Source organism: Heloderma suspectum, chromosome 1 (assembly GCF_057233095.1).
Source record: "Heloderma suspectum isolate Gila_16-S chromosome 1, 16-S_ref, whole genome shotgun sequence".
Taxonomy (NCBI): Eukaryota; Metazoa; Chordata; class Lepidosauria; order Squamata; family Helodermatidae; genus Heloderma; species Heloderma suspectum.
Genome location: NC_139458.1, coordinates 211,281,477 through 211,304,595, shown reverse-complemented (window position 1 = coordinate 211,304,595; position 23,119 = coordinate 211,281,477). Strand labels below are relative to the sequence as shown.

Below are 23,119 nucleotides of genomic sequence, written 5' to 3'. Positions count from 1 at the left end.
TTCTATACCACCTTTCTGGGTAGTTTACAAAGAGTTCAAAACAGGAAAACCATAGTCAAATAAAAACTTAGTAAAACATTAAAAACATCATTAAAAAACACACAACAACTTTCCTTTCTTTGCAGGACAGTTAGAGCTGTTTTGCACAAAATGGCAAGCCACCATGGGTGAATTTCCCGCTGGGGCTTGCCATTTTGCATTTTGAAAATTCAAGCTGTGGCGGGGTTTGCTTGTCGTTACATGCAAACCCGGTGAGGGAGGGTTGTTGGATAGTTAACAAGCCATCCAGAACCCATGGTGTGCTTTAACATTGTGGGTGGCTTGTTAACCACCCCAACAACCCTCCTTCACTGGGTTTGCACATAACAACAAGCCTCAGCGTGCGCCTCGCCACAGCTTGAATGTTCAAAATGGTCCAGGCGCTGCAGTGATAAGCCCCACAGGGAAATTCACCCATGGTGGCTTCTTGTTATGTGCAAATCAGCTCTTAGATTTTCCACAGTTTGTTTAAATTGTGGTTGATTTCCACGGGCCAGTTCATGTTAGCCTTCTGACACATACTTTCAAAATGGTTTGGGGGAAAGCATGTACACTGTAATGTACACATGGCAACATGAGTTTCTTTTCTTTTTCCTTTTTGCCTTGAAGCTTCCTAGTGTGTCTACCAACCCCACTGTCAAAAGACATTTATGCTAAGATCCACACATTACCATATTAGAAGAAAGTAAGAGGTGAGCTCTCCCCATCACCTGCTTTTGAACAAGAACAATCCAAAATTGATTTAGAGGCACTTTGGCAAATCCAGTGTACAATGCGATTGACCCATGTTCCCCACTTTCTTGCCATGGCTGTTCAGTACCGGTCAAATGATTTCAGAGCTGGCTTGGGCCCACCAATTATTTGCGACTGCTTTGGAAGGGAGCAATTAGGCAACTTGCTTCCTCATATATTTTGCTGATATGCACAAAGTTCTCTCTCTCCCTCCCCTAAAGCTCCAGGTCTTTAAATCAATAAACAAATCTGTCTTATAAAAATTAAAAGTAAACTGCTGTCACTGGTGGCTGAATTCAGGTAGTAAATAAAATGGCTCAAATTTGTTCATCAAAGCAATTTCCATTTCTACATGCTGACTCTGTATGTCTGTGAGTATGTTACTTACTCTGCATCTCACTAAAATGAAAGCCTGAATATCATTTCACCTCATGGGAGCAGGCTAGAAGTGTTTGAAGGCAGCTGTAGAAATTACTTACCACATTTCTGAGGCAACAAGCTATTAAACAGAGGCCACAAGCAATAGAAAAAACAGTGAGCCCAACGAGTATCCATGATGTACGTTCTGATAAGAAGCAGGATTTCTCTGATAAGAAGTAGGATTCTTCTGAATAATGGACAAAACAAAACAAGACTTAGAATTAGTGCTTGAGGCCTCAGACCACCATTGTGACCTGTCTGTGTAGTATAGCCCAACAACTGGCTAGGGTTTCTCTTTACCTTGCCAGTTTTCCTCAGCACCAGTAGCACCTATACCTCCTGAGAGTAAGGCTGTAGCCACAGATGGAGGGAAGAAGGGAGACAAAGAGAAACTGGCAGAGCTACCCACCATCCTGACTTCATGAACAGGGCCAGCATCAAGGATAAGTGTGGTTGGGGCCCTGCCAAGGGCCCACACCCCAGCAGAAGCCTGCTGACAAAAGCCCCCTGGACTTGCTACTCCTCTTTATCATTGCATCCTGCTTGGTCACCTGCCTCTCACTCTGGCCCAAACAATGGTGGTGGTGAGAAGGAGGAGCAGGAGATGCCGCCGTCTACATGCTCACCGATTCTCTGACTGTCAAGCAAGCAAGTGGTAGCAATGATGAGAAAGAGGCTAAGTGACAACAGCAGCTGGTTTACAATGGCGGTGGGAATGTAGACTCACTGAGGGAAGTGGCCCATTGAAGGTGCATTGCCAGACGGCCCTCAAAAACCTGGAGCCGGCACTGACAACCTCCATATAGCTTCTGAATCCAGTCCTAGAGAGGGCTTCTCCATTTGCAAGGATTGCACAGAACAGAAGTAAGAATTTTACCCGATGTGGCTTTTCTCACCACAGTGTTTCAATGACAAAAGAAGCTGCCTTTGACAGAATTTCCCCCTTCTTTGCATCTCTTAAAGGTACAAGAGGCCTTTCAAATTTGGGCCTGCTCTCCTAATGTGCCCTTGGTTCTCTCGCCTGCACTCCTCTGGCTTCCACTCTTGTTTTAAAAACAACAACAGCCTTTTTAATTTGACACTTAACTTCCATTTAACAAATAAGATGTTTTTAGAATAGGGAAATGTCTGGCTCAAAAAGTCAGAGGCAGCTGGCATTCCCCAAAATATCTATTTTATTTCTCCCATGTACATTCTACTTTTTAGCCAACTGGTTGCTAAAGTGTCTTACAATTATAAAATAATCACATTAAAATGCAATCAAAAAACACTGTTAAAATTACATTTAAAACCCATCAGTAAAAAACAACAACAACCCCAGTCTAGAACATTTCAAGTGGCCTTCAGCAATAGCTTTATGAACACATATTAGCAGGGTCCATCAACAGGAGGGAAAGTCTGGCCAGACATTCTGTTGGTTGTAGTGGATACTGAAGGCCTGGGCCATACATTAATATACATTACTGTAGTAAAAATGTAACCTAAAAGCCATTGTATATGTCTTAAGCAGCACGTAGTACTGTAAGAGCTGCGCATGCCTGGAATGAGCAGACAGTAACCCTAAGATAAGGTTGCTAAGCAAACCGCTGGCAACCAATCAAAAGTAACACGCTGGCTGAGGAATGCAGGCTAAGTGATAAAACTGTAGCGCGGGGGTTGCCCAGGGTCAACTCTGCTTTTGAGCATGAGCTCCTTTGTCGAACTGTTTGCAAACAATAAAATCGAGTTGGACCCAGCCTGCAGTTGACTCTCCTCTTTGGGGCAAATTGGACTAGCCTCCAGGGGGCGAAACTAGCATTTTGTGCAACAATTGGCGAGCTAGTCAGGAGTCCCTTGGACCACCCTGGGGTCAAACGACAGAACCGGCGAAGGTGCCTGTGGGGCGCGCCGGACCGCCTTTGAGGTCTGCCACGGCACCAGAGAACGAGGGTCGGGACACCCAGGAGGTTAAAGGCGTGGGCTCCATTGATTGAGTCAACCAGGCTGAACGGGTCTGAAGAGACGGTACTAGGGTGCTGGGCAGAGTAAGTACCTGATTTCCCTTCTGTCTTTCTGTTTGAGTTGCCTTCGGAGCATCTGAGGTTTGTCAGACTCTGTGTAAGCGTCTGAGGTTTGTTAGACTGTGTAAGCGTCTGAGGTTTGTCAGACTGTGTAAGCGTCTGAGGTTTGTCAGACTCCGTGTAAGTGTCGGAGGTTTGTCAGGCTCCATGTATGGTTTCAAATAGAGGTAGGCACAATGGGATCGGGTAGCTCCCATTTAGAAAGCTCTGCCACTCCCTTGGGATGCATGCTAAAGAACTTTAGTAAAGTCAAAGATAATTATGGCACTAAGATGTCGAAAGGCAAGCTGGTTACACTCTGTCAATTGGAAAGGCCATCGTTTGGAGTCAACTGGCCAGATATCGGCTCCTTTAATGAGGCCACAATTAGAAAAGTGCACGTTATTGTTGTAAATAACGGGCAATGGGATCAATTTGCCTATATTGATTGTTAGTTGAATTGGTGCGGAAAGAATCCCCCTTAGTTACAGAAGTGTAAATGTGTAAATATGTTACTGGCAAAGGACCGCAGGGGCAAGAGACCCCGGGTGGTGTCTGAATCAAGTAGTGAGAGATAAATTTGCCTCAGGGAAAGTGAGGTTATCAGCATTTGGATGAGTGCCAACCAAAATCCACTGAAGGCGAGAAAAGGTTGAATATAAAGTTCAATATTGTAAAGCCATGATGGTATGCTCCGAGGTGAAGCCCAAAGCCCCTGTTCTCCCTGATTCAAGCCCCATGGAAGGAGCTTGAAGACTGGTAGACCCTGCCCAAGGTGCCCTGAGCTCCCCCCGGTCTTATTCAGTCTGTTAGGTTGGGAGGAGAGGTTGTTGGGGGAGAGAGGGGGCCCTCCAGAAACAGTTTGTCTGCCACCGTATCCAAGTTTGTTAAAAGAAGCAAAAGCAGTTGAAAAAGTTGCAACTTCTGAAGAAAGAGATTTGTTTGACGTCTTAAAGACTGTGGCAAAATCAAGAAACAAAGACAGAGCAAGTTCTTAAAATATCAGGGTCTGTTAGGGATGGCGGAGAATTTCTCCCCGAAACTTCGGGGGGCCGAGCGCCGTGTTCGGCCCCCCGAACAAGTTTTGGGGAGAAATCCTCCGCACCCCCCCCCGCACCCCGCACGCACCCCGGGACGGGACTTACCTTCACCGAATGTCCCTCCCGGTGGCTGGCCCGGCCGGCGGTTCGGCGGGTGTTCGAGTGAGGCGGGAGCGGCAGCCGGTCTTTCGACCGGCTGCCGCCACTGCCGCCATTGCAATGAAAGAAAGAAAAAAAAAACGCCCCCTGATACGCTACGTGACGATTCACATAGCCTATCATGGCTAGATTTGCAAAGTCAGCCGTGATAGGCTACGTCAATCATCACGTAGCCTATCACAGGTGACTTTAAAAAAAAAAAAAAGAGTGCATGGATAATGGCGGCCCCCATAGGGAGCCGCCATTCCCCTTCCTTATTTGGTCGCTGTAGTCTACGTAAATGTTTACGTAGACTACGGCGAAAATAAGGGCAACGCTATTTGCGACTAAATAAGGAACGCGAATGGCGGCTCCCTATGGGGGCCGCCATTCGCGTACTCCCGTTGTTGTAGATTGTGTGTTTGTTTGTGATCAGCTCAGTGTACAGTTTGATTTGTGATTTCAACACTCAGATAAAAAGCTGCATTTGACCAAAAGAACTGGGTATATTTAGCCTTGAGAAGAGAAGACTGAGGGGAGATCTGATAGCACTCCTCAAGTACTTGAAAGGTTGTCCCAGAGAGGAAGGCCAGGATCTCTTCTTGATCATCCCAGAGTGCAGGACACAGAATAATAGGCTCAAGTGACAGGAAGCTGGATTCCGGCTGAACATCAGGAGAAACGTCCTAACTGTTAGAGCAATATGACAATGGAACCCATTACCTAGGGAAGTGGTGGGCAATCCCACACTGGAGGCATTCAAGACGAGGCTAGACAGCCATCTGTCAGGGATGCTCTAATTTGGATTCCTGCACTGAGCAGGGGGTTGGACTCGATGGCCTTGTAAGCCCCTTCCAACCCTACTATTCTATGATTCTATGATTTCCATGGCTTTAATTTCATTTACCCTAATGAAGCACACATATGCAAATTGCTAGAGATTCACAGACTACGAAGGAAACAGCTTTCAAAAAGTTCAAAGAGAAACTACGAAAGTTAGTTTCCCTTTAAAAAGGGGGGCAGCAAATTCTCTTAACTTAAGAGGTGAGAGGGAAAGAGTCCCCCACTCTACCGTGATACTTCTAAGCCCAGCTGTGTTTCTAAAGCCTAAGAAAGTTCCTGCCCCATGTGTTCCAGCTCTTTCTCAAAATCTGAACTGTTCTGACGTTCCATTTGCTCAGAGGCAAACCTGACACTCTGCCAAAACTCATGAAGTGTGGAGTTGCAGATACAAAAATGGTGGCTTGGAACTCTTTGCATGTATGAGAATGCCCTTCCCTTAATTTTGATGGGCCCTGACCATGCAGTCAGAGGAGCAGTATAATGGTTAGATCTGCTCCTCCATGCCCTACTATACAAAACAAATGTTTTCCAGTCATGGTGTTAGATTTTAATGATATGAAAAAGGTATAAAAGAAGGCAGAAGAAAGTAGCAGACAAAAAGCTTATCCCAAATGTGTGTCGTTAAGATTAGTAAGAAGATCTAAGCAAGTGAGACTCTGTCGAAGCAATGGCAAACAGCCTAACTTGCAGAGACGACAAAGAGTTAAAACTGGTGCATGGCACAAAGAATTTGAAACATGATCTGCAGAACAGGCAAGCCAAAAGATAAGTGTGCCTGTTACAAGAGGGAGGCTATAGTAGCCATAAAAAGGGGCGAAGCCCCCGTATGAAGCTTTAACAAAAATATTACCCACTAGAAGTGGACAATTAAAATAAAAACGGCTTTTCTTAAATTGAAGCAAGCCTTAATATCACCGCCTGCTTTAGCCTTATCAGACCCCAGATCATGAAGTTTTTAGAGCTATGGTGCACATGAGAGCACATGAAAAGAGTGCCATTCCTGGAAAAAGGAAAAGGCAATGCTGGCAGCCACCATGGGCGGAGATATAAACCGCAGCTTGAGAGCACAGAAGCGACCAGAGGAGGGGGGCAGAAAAGGAAAGGGCCGACCGGGCTCAATAAACGTGCGTATTGCCGAGAGAAGAGATATTGGAAGAAAGATTGTCCAGAGTTGAAAGAAAAAAGAAAAGAGACTCACCCTGAAGGCTGCCAAATGCTGACAGGGTCCTCCAGTGGGGGGGAGTCTAGCTGAAGGGCCACCACCCTACGAACAAACGCTCGGGACAATCCCAAGGTAAAAGTAAGGGTTGGTGGCAAGGACTGTAAAGCCCTAGTAGATACTGGAGCTACATTTTCTATGATCCCTGTGAAGCCCCCCCGGCGAGAGAAAGTGGAAAGCATGTAACTGTAAAAGGAATTAAAGAAAAAAAAAACTAAATTACCTGTGTGTAAGCCCCTCCTCACGAAGACTGGAAATAACATACCGAAACATGCCTTTGTAGTTTCATCTGCATACCTGGTTGCCCTCTTGGAGCGGGACTTGTTAACAAAACTGCAAGCTAAAATCTTCTTCCATGATAATCAGATTGTAGTACAGCTGCCAGCAATGCAGGGCTCAAATTAGCAGATGGCCCTTCAAGCAATCGAGATTGTGTCAGAGGCCAAAGGGACTGAGATTTTAGAGAATGTTAATCCATGTGTGTGGGCAGACAGAACCCCTGCCCAACCAAATGCATAACACCAATTAAAATCTTCTTTAAAAAGGGAGAGCCCTGTGTGCATGAGGCAGTATCCTCTGAAAAAAGCCACCTGTGCAGGCTTGAAGCCGCTCATTGAGAAGTTCAAAAATTATGATTAGCTAATAAAGGGATCATCACCCTTTAACACCCTGATTTTGGGTGCGCCCGAGGCAGATAGCAGCTCCTTCAGGTTAGACCAAGACCTGAGAACAGTGGCTGACTGCCCTTTGTGCCTCAAAAATGATTCAAAAATGTTTGAGCCCCCAGCTCAAATGAGAAGTCGCCCATGCGCTTACTATCCTTTTCAGAGATTTCAAATTGACTTTTCAGAGTTGCCCCAGACTCATGGCTATCGGTACCTGCTAGTAATGATAAAACCAATTGACTGCACCGCACAGGCAGTAGCCAAGATCCTGTTAAAAAGTAATCCCTAGGCTCTTGTTACCTGAAAAGAGTGAATCAAATCAGGGGCCCCATTTTGTTGGACAAGTGACGCAAGTAGTGGCCCAGGCATAACAAACTAACTAGAAGCTACACCCCCCTTAGAAACCTCAATCTACAAGTCAAGTTGAGAAGATGAACTGCGCCTTAAAGACGATGCTCACTAAAATTTGTTTAGAGATTAAGTTGAAAGGCCACAGGCCTTGCCAATCACCTTGACTCGAGTACGGTGCACCCCCAAGGGAAGTATTAAATTGACACCCTTTAAACGTTCTATAAGCGCCCACCTTCGATATTACCTATGGCTGATAGCTTAAATGTGAATTTAGAAGTAAGAGTTTTAAGATTCAAGGTTATGTTACTGCTTTGCAGTCTGTTTTGTTTTCACAGGTTTGCGACACCGCACCAATCCTGGCCTTTAGATGCTCCAGTCCATAATCTCAATCCCAGCGATTGGGTGCTACTCCAGTCCTAGAAAGATGAACCACCTACCAAGGAGCGGAAGGGTCTGTTTCAGATCCTACTTACCACTCCCATTGCTATAAAAGTCGCTAAAGGGAAAAAGTGGATTCATCACACTGAATAAAGGCATCACCTGCACCAGAGAGGGTCACACCGGAAGCTGACCCACCTGAAGGTCACCGTTGGAATAATGAACCCCTGAAAGGACTCAAGTAGCTCTACAGAAAGAGGGCACTCTCGTTTCAAGGGTTCCTGATGAACGGAACAAAACTGAGTTCCAAAAGTTTAAAAAAAAAAGTGTTTTTGTTGTCAACATTCTAGTAGATAGAACAAAGGCGTCCTAGGCCTCACTTGCTGTTTAGAGAAAACCGTCAATGCCACAGCGATAGTAGTTTGCGCCTTTAAGTGCGTAGTCCACCGCTGGACCAAAGAGAGTATAAATTTGAGAAAAGCCGTTTGAGGGGGGAATTGTAGTAAAAATGTAACTTAAAAGCCATTGTATGTGTCTTAAGCAGCACGGAGTACTGTAAGAGCTGCGCATGCCTGGAATGAGCAGACAGTAACCCTAAGATAAGGTTGCTAAGCAAACCGCTGGCAACCAATCAAAAGTAACACGCTGGCTGAGGAATGCAGGCTAAGTGATAAAACTGTAGCGCGGGGGTTGCCCAGGGTCAACTCTGCTTTTGAGCATGAGCTCCTTTGTCGAACTGTTTGCAAACAATAAAATCGAGTTGGACCCAGCCTGCAGTTGACTCTCCTCTTTGGGGCAAATTGGACTAGCCTCCAGGGGGCGAAACTAGCATTTTGTGCAACATTACTTTATTCTAGGGATGGCGGAGAATTTCTCCCCGAAACTTCGGGGGGCCGAGCGCCAACGTGTTCGGCCCCCCGAACAAGTTTCGGGGAGAAATCCTCCGAACCCCCCACACACACACCCCCGGGACGGGACTTACCTTCACCGAATGTCCCTCCAGGTGGCGGGTCCGGCCGGTGGTTCGGCGGGTGTTTGAGCGGGGTGGGAGCGGCAGCCGGTCTTTCGACCGGCTGCCGCCGCCGCCATTGCAATCAAAGAAAAAAAAACAATGCCCCCTGATAGGCTACGTGACGATTCACGTAGCCTATTACGGCTAGATTTGCAAAGTCAGCCGTGATAGGCTACATCAATCGTCACGTAGCCTATCATGGGTGACTTAAAAAAAAAAAAAAGCACGTACGTAAAAAAAGCACGTAAACATTTACGTAGACTACAGCGACTAAATAAGGAACGCGAATGGCGGCTCCCTATGGGGGCCGCCATTAGCGTACGCGCTTTTTTTTTTTTTTTAAGTCACCCGTGATAGGCTACGTGACGATTGACGTAGCCTATCACAGCTGACTTTGCAGATCTAGCCGTGATAGGCTACGTGAATCGTCACGTAGCCTATCAGGGGGCGTTGGTTTTTTTAAAAAAAAACTTTCGCGTTCGCGGCTGGGCAAGGCGGGAAGCCTCCTCCCCGGCCTGAATTTCGGCCAGGGCGAGGCGGGAAGCCTCCCCCCCAGCCTGAATTTCAGCCGGGGCGAGGCGGGAAGCCTCCCCCCCCCGGCCTGAACTTTGCGGGGGGAGCAGCGAAGCGCTTCCCCCCCACCGCGAACGTCCTTCAACGACAGGTAAGGGACTTTCATCCACCCCTACTTTATTCCCCTGTACTTGATTGTCATACCCATGATGACTGATAGCTGGATGTGTGGACTGACTCCACTGTAAAGCATTGCATTTGAGGTGGTGCAATATGAAATGAGAACACTATGGTCCAGTTCGCACATAACAAGAAGCCATCATGGGGGAATTTCCCTGGGGGGCTTCTTGTTGCAGCAGGCACCATTTTGAATATTCAAGCGGGGACGCACCATAGCTTGTCATTATGTATGAACCTGGCGAGGATAGGTTATCGGGGTGGCTGAAAAAAAGGGCAAAAGTGGGACAGCATTCACATTATACTCACAAATAGAACAGAAATGTCTCAGGATGCTGAAACAAAGATTTTATTTGTAAAAACAGCCCAAAACAAATAAATCTTTGTTTCAGCATTCTGAGATGTTTCTCTTCTATTCAGGGTGGTTGACAAACCACCCACAACCCCAAAACTAGGGATGTGCACCGCTTTGGTCCAAATTCTGAATCCTGAAGCAAATCAGGGAGATTTGGACCCTGAATCCAAAGCAGATCCGGAGTGGTCCAAAGCAAGATGGAGAGATCCAAAGTGGGTTAGATTGCTTCTGACAATTCTGAAGCCCAGACAGCCTGTCTGAGCAAATGTAACAACTTTCTAGAGAAGGGAGGGAGAGAGGAGGAGTTGAGAGGGAGGAACTGAGCCTTGGAAAGTGACTATGTAGGTGCTAATAGGGCTAAACTTTTAACCCAGCAGTTTGTTTCCTTGCTTTGTACTGCTCGTACTTTGGCTCCCTGCCCTTCTCAATTACTATTCCTTCACTTCTCATTTTTTTCCTCTCTATATTCTTATAAAAAAACCCAAAGAATACAACAACAACAACAACAACCCCTTTTCTCTTCTGTAAGGCTTTAGTGTTATTTCCCTTCCCCTCACCCCTTAGCTTGTAGGTAGCTTTTTCTTTCTGTGTCTGCTTTTCTTTTGGTCATGTGTATGTGAGTGTGTTGGTGCTGTGCTGTGCTGTGCTGTGTTGAGTGAGTGAGTGAGTGAGTGAGTGCACCATACATATTACTGTGCACAAGCAAACAGTGTGTGGCCAAAGCAGTACACACAGTCCAATATATACTGTGGGGCAAAGCAGTATACAATACACATAATATGAAGCATCATCACTTTTGCTGATTTTCCAAGGCACTTTGCCTGTCGCTTGTTTTCCCTGGTGTATATCAAATGACCATAAGAAGAATATGATCAGGCTAGGCTATATGTATTTTTTATAATGTTTACGTCTTCTTACCCTTCCTGGGGAAAAGGGCTGCCAAAATGATCAGGGAACTGGAACAACTCTTCTATAAAAGGCTTCAGTGTTTGGGCCATTTAATTTAGAAGGAAGGCAAATAAGGGGAGAGATTTATAAAATTATATGGAGTAGAGAAAGTGCAGCAGTGCAATTAATAAATAAGCCCCACTGAGTTCAGTCAGTGCGACTTTTCCAGGTAATGTGTATTGCAATTTGCAGCCAAACAGAAGTTTAACTTTTCTTTCTTCCCTTAATGAGAGCCTCAGGTCAGTGGCAGATTCAGGACAGACAAAAGGAAAGTACTTTTGCACTTCAAAAAAACCCTACACCAGACATTAGGGATAGCGACCTTCTAATTGTCACCTTCTGATTAGGATCTCTAATCCCCTGTGTGGCTTAACAGTTTTTACCTTTTGTTTTAGTTTCTGAGAAAAGGAAATTTTATGCATAGCTAGCATAAAAACTACTGGACCAAATTGTCTGAAATTTGTAGGGATGTCAGAGAATTCCGCCACGGATCTCAGTGAGGCCGAATGCCAGTGCATTCAGCGCCCCCCCCGAACCAAGTCCCCGCCCCACCAACCCACAAGAGGCGCATGAAACAGAGCCCCCAACCCACGAAAGCAGCGCGAGACGGAGCACTTACCTGCTGCCATCCGCGTTGACTTGCAAATGGCGGCCGTGTCTGCGGCCGCCATTCGCTTCTTCATTATAGCCATGATAGCCCACTACGCTATTTACGTTCCCCTTTTTTTCCCCGCCGTAATAGCCTACGTAAATATTTACGTAGGATACAATGGCGAAAAATAGGGAACGCAAATGGCGGCCTCCGTAGCTGCCACCATTTGCGTACGCTGTTTTTTTTTTTTTTTGCCTGCTGTGATAGGCTACGTAAATACTTATGTAGCCTATCACAGCAGCCTGGCTGGACGCAAATGGTGGCCGCTACAGCAGCCGCCTTTTGCATCCGCATCAGCTTGTCCGCGGCCGGAACTCCAGGTGCGGATGGCCCTGGCCGGCTACTCCATGGAGCCGCTGTGGAGCGGAGCCGGCTGGGCAGGATTCCAGGGGGGAGGACCGGATCGCCTCCCCCCTGTCGAGGATTCCAGGGGGAGGGACGGAGCACCTCCCCCCCCCACCGCGAATCACATCCGCGAAAAGGTAAGTGACTTTAGTACATCCCTACTATTTTTGCTGTGATAGGCTACGTAAATACTTATGTAGCCTATCATGGCGAAAGACAGGGGTGCCATGATAGGCTATGTAAATATTTACGTAGCCTATCTCAGCAAAAAAAACAGGAACTCAAATGGCGGCCGCTACGCCATTTCCCCCCCCCCCGAGCTGTTTTTTTTGGCCGTGATAGGCTACGTAAATAGGCCAAAAAACAGGAACGCAAATGGCGGCCACCGTAGCCGCTGCCATTTGCGTCCACAGGCTCCACACGGTGCCTGCGAATGCACCCGGCTGGTGGCTCCGCGGAGTTGCTGCGGAGTGGAGCTGGCCGAGTTAGGATTTTGGGGGGAGGTGCAGAGCGCCTCCCCCCCCATGAATCACCTCATTGTAAAGGTAAGTGACTTTTGTACATCCCTAGAATTCTGGCAGGTTCAAGCACTTCCATTGGGGCTATCAGGTGCCCACATTTCATGCACTTCTGTGGAAGCACTGAAGAATTATAGCTCTTTGTACGGAGCTATCCTTGAAATAGCAAATTTTACCTGTGCCTAGCACAAAACTACTGGGCCAAACTGTCTAAAGATTGGCAGTTTCAGTCACCTCCATTGGGTCTGCCAAAACTCCATGTTTCATATATTTATCACAAAACTGAAAAAGTTATGGTCATTTCTGTTTTCCAATGCAAGTCAATGGGAAAATGTAAAATCCAAATAATTCGGAGATCCAAATCTTGATTTGGATCCAAATCCGAAGCAAATTGGATCAGGTTCGAATTGGTCTGAAGCAAATTAGGGCTGATTCAGAACATCCGAATCTGCCTCTGAAGCAAATTGGGGGGGGGGGTAGTGCACAGCCCTACCCAAAACAGCCCATGGGTTCTGGATGCTTGTCAAGCACCCCAACAACCCATCCTCGCTGGGTTCATATGACACGACAAGCTACACCACACCCTGCCACAGCGTGAATATTCAAAATGGTAACCACCACTGCAACCAGAAACCCCAGAGGGAAATTCCCCCACGGTAGCTTCTCGTTACGTGTGAAACAGGTCAGTCTCTGGTGTTATATCTATGATACTCCATTCACACATGCAAGTCATCAAATGATCGTGCATTTAGGAAGCAGCCCTGAGAAGTAGTGAGGGAAGAAGTCTGTTGCGTTCTTCTATCACCTTCCCAGCTGCATCTTCTACCTCCTTTCTCCTTGAACCCCACATGGCGGTGGGAGTCTAAAGAGACACTGTAACTGGGTCAGGGAAGAGTGGAAGTGGAGGCATTAATTTTTTTTAAAGATTACACAACTGCTCATATGGAAGGGAGTGGGGAAATGTCTTCAGACTTTGGGCCAAGTTGGTTCCAAGCAAGCACGTTGCGGGCCACAGTCCTGCAGTGGGGAAGGCAAGGGCTCAGCAAAGCCCTGGGAAAGCGCTGCCTCGGTGAGCTGGCTTCACTTGCCCTTCGCCTTTCCCGACAGGGCCCCCCAGCACCTTGAAGCAGTGGCTCCCCAGTGAACTGGCTGAGTGATTGTTTCTCCATCATACCATACAATAGGGATGCAGAACCTCTAGCCCTCTGGCCAAATTTGGCCTGCCCAGGCCACCTCATCTGGCCCACAATGGCCTCCACTGAGTCTCTGCCCACTCTCTGAAGCCCCACCCATTCCCAAAGTTCCCACTCCCTTAGTCTCCTCACTGTGGAGATGTGGCTTCAAGGTGCTGGGCGGGCCTTAAAACACTGCTTCCCGTGGGGATTTGCTCATTTGGTACAAGCCTTAACAATGTGATGAAAGTGGAATTCTGGGTTTTTTTCTCTCTGGTGCTTTAAATCATAAATTATTTTGTTTCTGTATCAATTAGAAAAAAACACAAGAGTATCAACTTACCTTGGATATATAGATGTTTTTCACTTGCTTTGCAGCAACTAAAAACTGGGGAAAGGATTTCTAGGCAGCAGATGTACGTATCACTGTGATTGCTTTTTAAATTCCTGAGTACAAATGATACTTTATCACCAGAACGCACTGGATCACAGAACCCACTCTTGTGGCTGGGATGTTTTTCATCATCGTCTATGTAGAGAGCACAGACGAGTTCTTTTTTGTTCTGCCCCTTAAACAGTTTCATATGGAAACCTTTCACTGTGCTAGGCAAGGAGCAATTAAAAATGAAGTTTTCTCTTGGAAATTCATCAGTGGACTGAGAATGAGAGATGGTAATGGTATCTGGAGAGAGAAGGAAATGGTCAACAAGCGCAAGAAAGAAAATTGCAACTGGGAACATAAGCAGCTGTTTCTTTTTTTAAAAAAGAGGAAAACATTGGAGGAAAAGGTGAACAACAAAGAGAAACAAAGGAGGGGGCTATGTTATTTCTAGATGCCTAATCCCTCTAGTCTCATAACATGTATGTCATGACATACCATAAGTAGCATGGAACATTTGTATCCTTTTATGGCCAACAATAACATCTTCCAAAGCTACTCAACTGACTTGCATGGCCAAAAATGCCCAGTTGAATGCCCATAGCCTATGGCAATATTTATACAGTTTAATTTCAGTGAAAGTTGTTCACTTTCCTAAGAATTCCAGTTTTAGGTCTTCATTAGCCCTCAGCTGTCTTGCCTAAAGCTGATTTGTCCCTCTGTGACATCAGAGCATTTAAGCCAATGATAGCCAGAGGGGACATGATAGTGAAAGGGCCCAGCCCAACCATTTATTGCTGGGTGATAAGGTCTCTGGGCTGTGAACTTGCTAGTTAATTATAAATGTGACAAAATGCCAGGCAAAATCATTTATTCTGACTAGATCATCTACAAGAATCCTAAATAATTGAACCCTCAGTATTATATCTATCACTTTAATGTTAATTTAGGCAGATCATTTCCAGTTACTATGTCCTAAAATCCCCAAAGCCTGGAATTCGTCAGTCATGCTCAAACTCCATTGGCTTCAATGGGACTTAAGCTTGCACTAGATTGTAGTCATTCGCTACAAACCCATATACATGCTGCTTAAATTCCACTGATTTCCCTGTGATTTAAGTAGCCTAATGTTCTGCAAAATTGCAGGCATCATTAGTTGTAGTATCATTTCTCTAGATATGCACTAGTACAAAATGGCCTGACATCCTAAAATAATGCCACTAAAATGCATAAAGCAAGTGTACCTTCATGTTTACACGGATCTATGCAGGATGAATTCAGCGAACAGTATTCAGTGCCTAAAATGATGAAATAAAATAAAATGGCATTTTGTCATTTATGGGGGAAAAACATTCAAATTCTGTAAGCATTTGCACTGTGTGTTAATGAGTGGCATGTAATAATAGCACATATAAATTAGCACAGTTAAGTGTGGTCATTGCAAAGTACTGCTGTGAGTTTGGCCAAATTCCTCACTGCAAATGAAAGCCAAACTGCTCATCATTTAAATTGCATGAATGCAATTAAAATGTTTCATTTTTAAAGTTTAAATTGAAGCCATGGGGGCGGGGTGATCAGGATCAGGACCAGAGCGGACAGAGGGGGGACTGGGACCAATGGGAGCTTCCCTTCCAAAGATAATAGCTGCTGGGGGGGGGGGCAGATTTTCATTGGGACTGTGGTGGGAAGAAGGATTTAAAAACCTCTCCTTGTGTGCCATGGTCCTAATCCTCATTGAGGACCCCCACAGTTGCAATTTGAGCTTTGAAAAGCATTCATGCAAATTGCACAATAGGTAGATTGTCACTAAGTGGCCAAGAACTTTACCAAAAATGCCTTAACAGTCTGGGGGCAGTTGGGGGCAGGGGTTGCAGCTCAGTAGCAGAGCACACATTTTTGACATGCAGAAGGTCCCAGGTTCAATCCCCAGCATCTCCAGGCAGGGCTAGGAAAGAATCCTGCCTGAAAATCCTGGAGAGCCGCTGCTGCCAGTCAGTGTCGGCAATACTGGGCTAGATGGACCCATGGTCTGACTCAGTACAAGGCAGCTTCCTGTGTTCCTGTGCCCTTACCCACATGGCCTGGAATCAAGCCTTCAGAAGTTGACACCCCACAAATTTACTGAGAGAGCACAGCGGAAGGGTTTGGAGCTCATTTGCAATTTGAATTTTAGAAGGGGCTGTTCTTTCTAGCTGGAGTTAGCGGAAACTAGGGACATCTGCCACTAGGAAATCAAGTTCTTTTTTGACTCGATGGAATTCCGTGGCGTGTACAACTCTATTTGCTTTTGCGACTGACCTGTGGGCTTTTCCTCGAACTCCGTAAACTTTTTTGCACATTTTTTCCTGCAGGTTCTGGAATTTGCACAAACCTCTGAGCAATTCATGCAAATTTCTGAGCAATTCCCACAAATCTCTGAGGAATTCCCACAAATTTTGAGCAATTTGCCCCAATTACAGCAAAAATCTGCACAAATTCAGCCATAATTTGCACAAATTGCTTAGACATTTGCACACATTGCAGAACCTGCAGGGGGAAATATGCAAAATGCCCAAAAATCTGCAAACTGGCCCAACTCACTGAAGACTGAGTTGGGTGCCACAGTGGGAACCAGAACGAAGTCCGGGGCGAGGGGGGCAACTCTAGGAAAACCCATCAAACTCCACCCCCAAACAGATTTCCCCAACATCCCTAGATGAAACTGGCATGCAGCCTTAACAGGCGCACACGCTGCTCTCTAGGAATCTGATGCATGGTTTGTAGATCTCCTCCTAAATTATAGGAGTCTGTTTGCTTCCACTATCCTCTGCTTCTGCATTTGTAAATAGAATGTTATTAAAAACACACTCAGCATCTCCAGAGCTCTCTCATTTCATCTCTCATTTCGCTTCTCAGGGAGAGTATTTAAAAATGTATACATCACAAGTTGCATCAGAAAAGTACTCTGGATACAACTTTGATCTAGACCAACTCTACCGTGCTGCTCTACAATGCTAATGTGCTGGCCTGAAGACCTCACTCTCTGCTGGATTTTTAGTCAATATTGTTAAAATCAGAAGATTGTGGCTTCAATTCTATACACACTTACCCGAAAGTATGTCTTTTTGTACTCAGTGGTGCTTACTTTTAGTAGAGATGTATAGGAGCGCATTATATATGTACTATTCCACGATATATACACTATTAGGGTCTAACTAGAGGACAGTGAGTGGAGCTTGGGGTTGTCATTAAAGTGGCGAAATCACTTCAATCACAGGCTTCGAAATTTCACTCTCTACCTGATACTGATGACTGGGTAGCAGAACTTCTGCAGTAGCATCTCAAGAGCATATCTATGTGCGTCATGACTCCCGCAGCAGCAGACGACGACAACCTAGAGCCCCCAGTCAGATGACCCTGGGGAACAGGATGCTTCAGAGGACCCAGAGACTACCCAAGGGGTCCTGGGGTCTCAGAGGAGATGGCTTCAGATCTGCCCCCTCAAGAGCTCGAGAGCTCTGCTTCTGAGGGAAGGGAAAGCTGAGCTATGGCTCACTGACAGAGCCCCGGCTTGGCATGCAGAAGGTCCAGGTTCAATCCCCAGCTTCCTCAGGTAGGGCTAGAAAAGGATCCTGCCTGCAACCCTGGAGAGCCATCAGTGCTAACAACACTGAGCTAAATGGACCAATGGTTTGACTCAGTATTAGGCAGCTTCCTATGTTGCTATGATCCACCGAGAATGCTGGTGTCTGATGATACAGGCTGGGCCAGGTGAAGGAGAGCCCGCTCAAGGCCCACTCATGAGAACGGTTTCTACCAGAATGCCTTATAATGATGTGCCACTGAGCCTGGATGGGCCTCTGTGAGCTCAGGCATAGAAGCCTCAGCCAAGAGGGTTGCTGGAACAATGCTGTGGACATCACAGATCTTGATTTCAGCAAAGCTTTTGACAAGGTTTCCCATGATGTCCTTGCAAGGTGGTAAAATATGTGTTGGACAATACTACAGGTAGGTGGATCCAGAGCTGGTTGAGCAACTGTACTCAGCAAGTGCTAATTAATGGCTCAGCATCCTCCTGGAGGGAGGTCTCGAGTGGAGTGCCCCAGGGCTCTGCCCTAGTCCCTCTGGTGCTTAACTTTTTCATAAATGACTTGGATAAGGATGAAGAGGGGCTGCTTATCAAATCTGCAGATGACACAAAGCTGGGAGGGATAGCCAGCACCACAGAAGACAGGATCAATATTCAAAAGGATCTAGGCAGGCTGGAACACTGGACAGGATCTATCGAGTTGAGATTCAACAGACAAATGCAAAGTCTTGCATCTAGGTACAAAAAAATCAAAGACACAAGTATAGGAGGGGGTAGGCCTGACTTGGCAGCTGTTCATGGGCACAGGACCTAGGTGTCTTAGTAGCCCACAAGCTGGATATGAGCCAGCCGTGCAATTCAGCAGCTAAGAAAGTGAGTGGAATCTTGGCCTGCGTTAACAGAAACAGTGTCCAGATCACAGGGAGTAATTGTTCCGCTCTATGCTGCATTAGTCCAGCTGCATTTGGAGTGCTGTGTCCGGTTCTAGGTGCCCCATTTTAAGAAGGACATTGACAGGCGAGTGTGTCCAGAGAGGAGCAACCAGGATGGTGAGAAGTCTGGAAACCTAGTCCTATGAGGAACAATTGAAAGAGCTGGATATGTTTAGCCTGGAGAAGATTAAGAGGTGACATTATAGTGGTCTCCAAATAGCTGAAAGGTTGTTATGCAGAAGATGGAGCAGATGTGTTCTCTGTTGCTCCACAAGGCAGGACTAGAATCAACAGGTAGAAACTGCAGCAAAGCAGATTTTAGCTAAACGTTAGGAGAACCTTCCTCACAGTGAAAGCTGTTCAGCAGTGGAACAGATGGCTTTGGGAGGTGAATTCTCTTTCACTCAATGTATTTAAGCCAGAGGCTGAATGGCCACCTGTCAGGGGTGCTGTAGCAGCAGCTTGCATTGAGCAAGGGGCTGGACTAGATGATCTCTGAGGTACCTTTCAACACAATGATTCTACGATTTGAAAATTAGAAGTTTCATGTATGAATGTACAAATAATGTAATGCCTAGAGACTGTGCTTCATGTTATTTAGTACAGTCAGACAGAAATGAACTGAAGCTTTTTGATAAGCCGAGTCCCAGGACAGGCGTAATCCCAAATCCATCCAACTCACACTACCTGCTCTTTTAGTGCACAGGGGACCAGCAGGGAGCATAGATTAAGGATTATGAAACTAATGGGAGGGAAGCCATTTCTTGCCCAGGGTTCCTGTTGCAGCTCTCATACGTTCTTAGGAGCCCACAACAACTGATGCTGCCTGCTGTCAACCAAACCCCTTCGTTTCCCCACAACAAACCCATCAGCTCTGAGCTTTGTAGGGCCTGGAGAAAATTTTGTACCCATAGGGCAGAATGACAGCAAGCAGGAACCTTTCTCCCAGGGTGCTTCCGGATGGAGAGCTTCTAGCCCTCTGCTGGGGAAGCCTTCTGAGCACTACCACTCAGAAGGCCTTGTGCAGCCATTCCAACTTTCCCTCCTTAATGGATTTTCTGTGATAAGGAAAGAGGCGGAAGAAGTGGTGGGAAAACACAGGAGGGTTATGAGTGGGAGACAGTGCCTGCTTCTTCTCAGCTACTCTGCAGCATAGAGTAAAATAGAATACCAGGGTGTGTTCCAGTCACACAATAACATAAAGCATCAGTGCCTTTGCACTGATGGTTATGAGATACTTTGATATCTCAAAGTACCTCAAAATGTAAGGCCAAAACATATATTTATCTATATGTTTATAAGCAACCAGCAAGAGAGCTATAGTTTATTTTAATAATACTAAGGCAGCAATCCTATGCACACCTATCTTGGAGTAAGTCTCATTGAACTCAGTGGGACTTACTTCTCAGTAAACATGCATAGGATTGCACTGTACAGGAAGGTAAAGAGACAATGTATTCCCTTTTTGTATTGTTTTCTTCTTGTCTTGTAAACTTTTTAGAAGCTTAATAATAATAATAAATTTAATATATTTTACATGGTCTACATGACACAATATAATCAGCAAAGATGCTGAGTTGGGCAGGCAATTCCTTATTTGGTTGGTTGGTTGGTTGGTTGGTTGGTTGGTTGGTTGGTTAAAATATGTATGCCCTACTCTTCAGTCTAAACCAACTCCCAGCATGGCTCACAACAGTAATAAAAAGATTAAAATTCAGTAGCAAGAATTAAAACAGAGACAGAAGGACAGAGTACAGTGATCAGTAAAAAATATTTAAAACAAACAAACAACTCAAATAACATAGTTGAAAGCCTGGCCTGAAAAGATATTAAATTGGCACCAGAAGGCATTCCACATGTGTGTTCCTTGACTGAGAAGAGCCTCTCTCCAGTCAACACCAAGGTGTTCAGGGCCTCACCTCAGTCACAGGGTGGCCAGGTGTCCTACTTTATAGAGGACAGTCTCTGTTTGAAGGTGTCTATTTGAAGGGCTGTCCAGTTCAAGTCAGATGTAAAAATAAAGAACCATGACAAACTATAAGAAGGAAGAGAAGTTGCCCATCAACAGTTAGCTCCTGGTCAGCAGACAGGTCACCTGATCACAGTCTTCACCACTTTGGTGAGACGTATTGTATTTCTATTTAAATTATAGCAATTATTTCTAAATTGGGATATATATATATATATATATATATACACACATACATACACACACACACACACACATACATACATAAGCATATGCATGTTCTGTGCAACCCTATGTCCTCTTTTGTCTGCTTTTTTGTCAGTGTGTAAGACTGGCCAGCCTACCTCAGAAGACAGTGGAACCTGAAAGAGATCCTCTGCTGAGGACCATAACATTCTGACAGGCTCAAGCGGAAGAAGGAGATCCTTCAGATAACCCAGGCCTCAAGGTCTTTTAGGACTTTAAAGGTAAATACTAGCACTTTGAATTGTGCCCCAAAATGGACCAAGAGCCAACGTAGTTCTTTAAGAATTGGCATGAGATGTTCCCTTTGGACAGTCCCAATTAGTAACCTAGCAGATGTCTTTTGAATTCATTGATGTTTCCACAAAGTCATCAAAAGCAGTTCCACGCATAAACCACCACAGCAATCTAATCTGGAGGTTACAAAGGCATGGATAACTGTGGCCAAGTTAAACATCTCTATGAGGGGTCACAGGTCATGCACCAGCCTTAGCCAGTGCCGTGGAAAGCACTGAGTCCCACATGTGCCAGCCCCAGTAACACAGCTGGGTCTAGAGGCACCCTAAGATTGTGGACCTGATCCTTTAGGGAGAATGCAGTCCAGAACAGGTTAAACACCATACAGATTGATCACTACAGCAATTGTTAATTAATACTTTTAGAAGTGGCAATTTGTACTGTCCTTGCCCCCAGGCAATTGAAGCGTTCCTATTGATCTACTTAGACTTTACTTCCTGTTGAAAACTCATGCATATAAGAGTAGCTAAGAATTAAGTCTTACTTACCCCTGAGTGGATATGTTCAAACGTTGGCTAATGGTCAATGAAAACCCATCATCAAATGGGAAGGAATTGCTATGTTTTGTTAAAACGTATATTTATTTTAAATATATGTATAACATACAGGAATAACTACTGGAAAACAACATTTCAAAGGAAGAGTTATTACAAAAATCATATAGAACTACGCTCGCTTACCAAAAGAAATAAAGATTGACTGCAGAGGTCGTAAGGGTTGGGGAAATATATGACAATCAGGAACCACCACCACCACCACCCAAGTGTATTTGACTGGCAACGTTGTCAATACATTTTCAACAGTAATAATTTAGTAAAATCAATTTGCTTAACTCCAAATCTGAAGAGTCAATTTCTAGAATGTCTAGCTTTATAATAAAAAGTTGAGCTATGGTTATGTGTGTTTTTTAAATAGTGTTAAAATAGTGTTTTTATAGCACTACCAAATCTAAGTTACCAGTACCGTACACTGGCACAGAAGCAGTTTTTATGTTAAAGGGAAGCAATACATACTGTTTTTGCCTCAAAAACAGGAAACACAACAGATGTTCGGAAGAAATAAGTTTTCTTCCATGCCAATGCTCAGAATTAACTACTTTGCTCCACACAAAGTTCAGCTTAAAACTAAAAGCATAAGATTTTTAGTTCATCTTAAAACTAAGAGCATAAGAACATAAGAAGAGCCATGCTGGATCAGACCAAAGTTCCATCTAGTCCAGCATTCTGTTCACACAGTGGCCAACCAGCTGTCGACCAGGAAATCACAAAGAGGGCATGAGCGCAACAGCACCCTCCCACCCATGTTCCCCAGCAACTGGTGTACATTGGCATACCACCTCTGGTACTGGAGGTAGCACAGAGCCCTCAAGCCTAGTAGCCATTGATAGACTTCTCCTCCAGGAATGTGTCTAACCCCCTTTTAAAGCCATCCAAGTTGGTGGCCATCTCTACAACTTGTAGTAGTGAATTCCACAGTTTAACTATGCACTTTATAAACTATGCTTAACATGCTTTTAAAAGATTCTTTCAGATCTTGACCATCGCAATTATTTCCATGTAAATCATTCACACTGGAAGTTTAGATGCCCTTTCTTCATCAAGCCTTAATTACCACTGTTCTTTTACTAAACATTCCTCCCACAGCTTTAGAGTCTGTAAACCAATTAAATGAAAGCAAATTGTTGCCAACAGAGTTTGGAATATCACTTACCATACAGGGATTCAAAGTGGAAGCACAAAAAGCAGAAAGTCACAATGTCTAACTTCATACTTCTTGACCACGCACTAACACTGATCATTCATCCTATGGGGATGAGGGTGGGTTGAAACTAAAGCAGAGTTAATGCTACTCTTCTTTTTTCAATTTTCAGTAGCAAGGGAAACAGCTTTCCTTTGATCTTGGTTTTGTTGAGAGTAAGCCTTGCCCCTTATGTTAAACACCAGCCGTAGAAATATAGGTACGTCAGCATAGAAGGCATTATCCAAGTGAGATTTGTGGTTTTCCCCCAGCTCATTTCTTGATAATAGCACTGAGATGACAGATTTCTATTGCCAGGCTACATCTGTGAACCTGGATTTGAAAACTAACCTCAAACCGAGCAGAGTCAGACTGATATAAATTGTGATGATGACGGCATTCGTTATGCAAATCTTTATTTATGCTTGCTATAATCCT

General features: G+C 45.1%; 1 protein-coding gene across 1 annotated transcript in view; it reads right to left on the bottom strand.

Annotated features, from left to right (window-relative positions):
* Positions 1-22,818, bottom strand: part of ICOS (inducible T cell costimulator) — a 28,562-nt gene extending 5,744 nt beyond the window's left edge. Inside the window, exons 1-4 of the mRNA XM_084818408.1 lie at positions 22,655-22,818; positions 15,180-15,233; positions 13,900-14,238; positions 1,251-1,378 (exon numbers count right to left, since the gene is read on the bottom strand). Coding sequence (XP_084674534.1) covers positions 1,251-1,378; positions 13,900-14,238; positions 15,180-15,233; positions 22,655-22,742 — 609 coding nt within the window. The 5' untranslated portion in view covers positions 22,743-22,818. The remainder of the gene's footprint in view (positions 1-1,250; positions 1,379-13,899; positions 14,239-15,179; positions 15,234-22,654) is intronic.
* Positions 22,819-23,119: the final 301 nt, after the last annotated feature.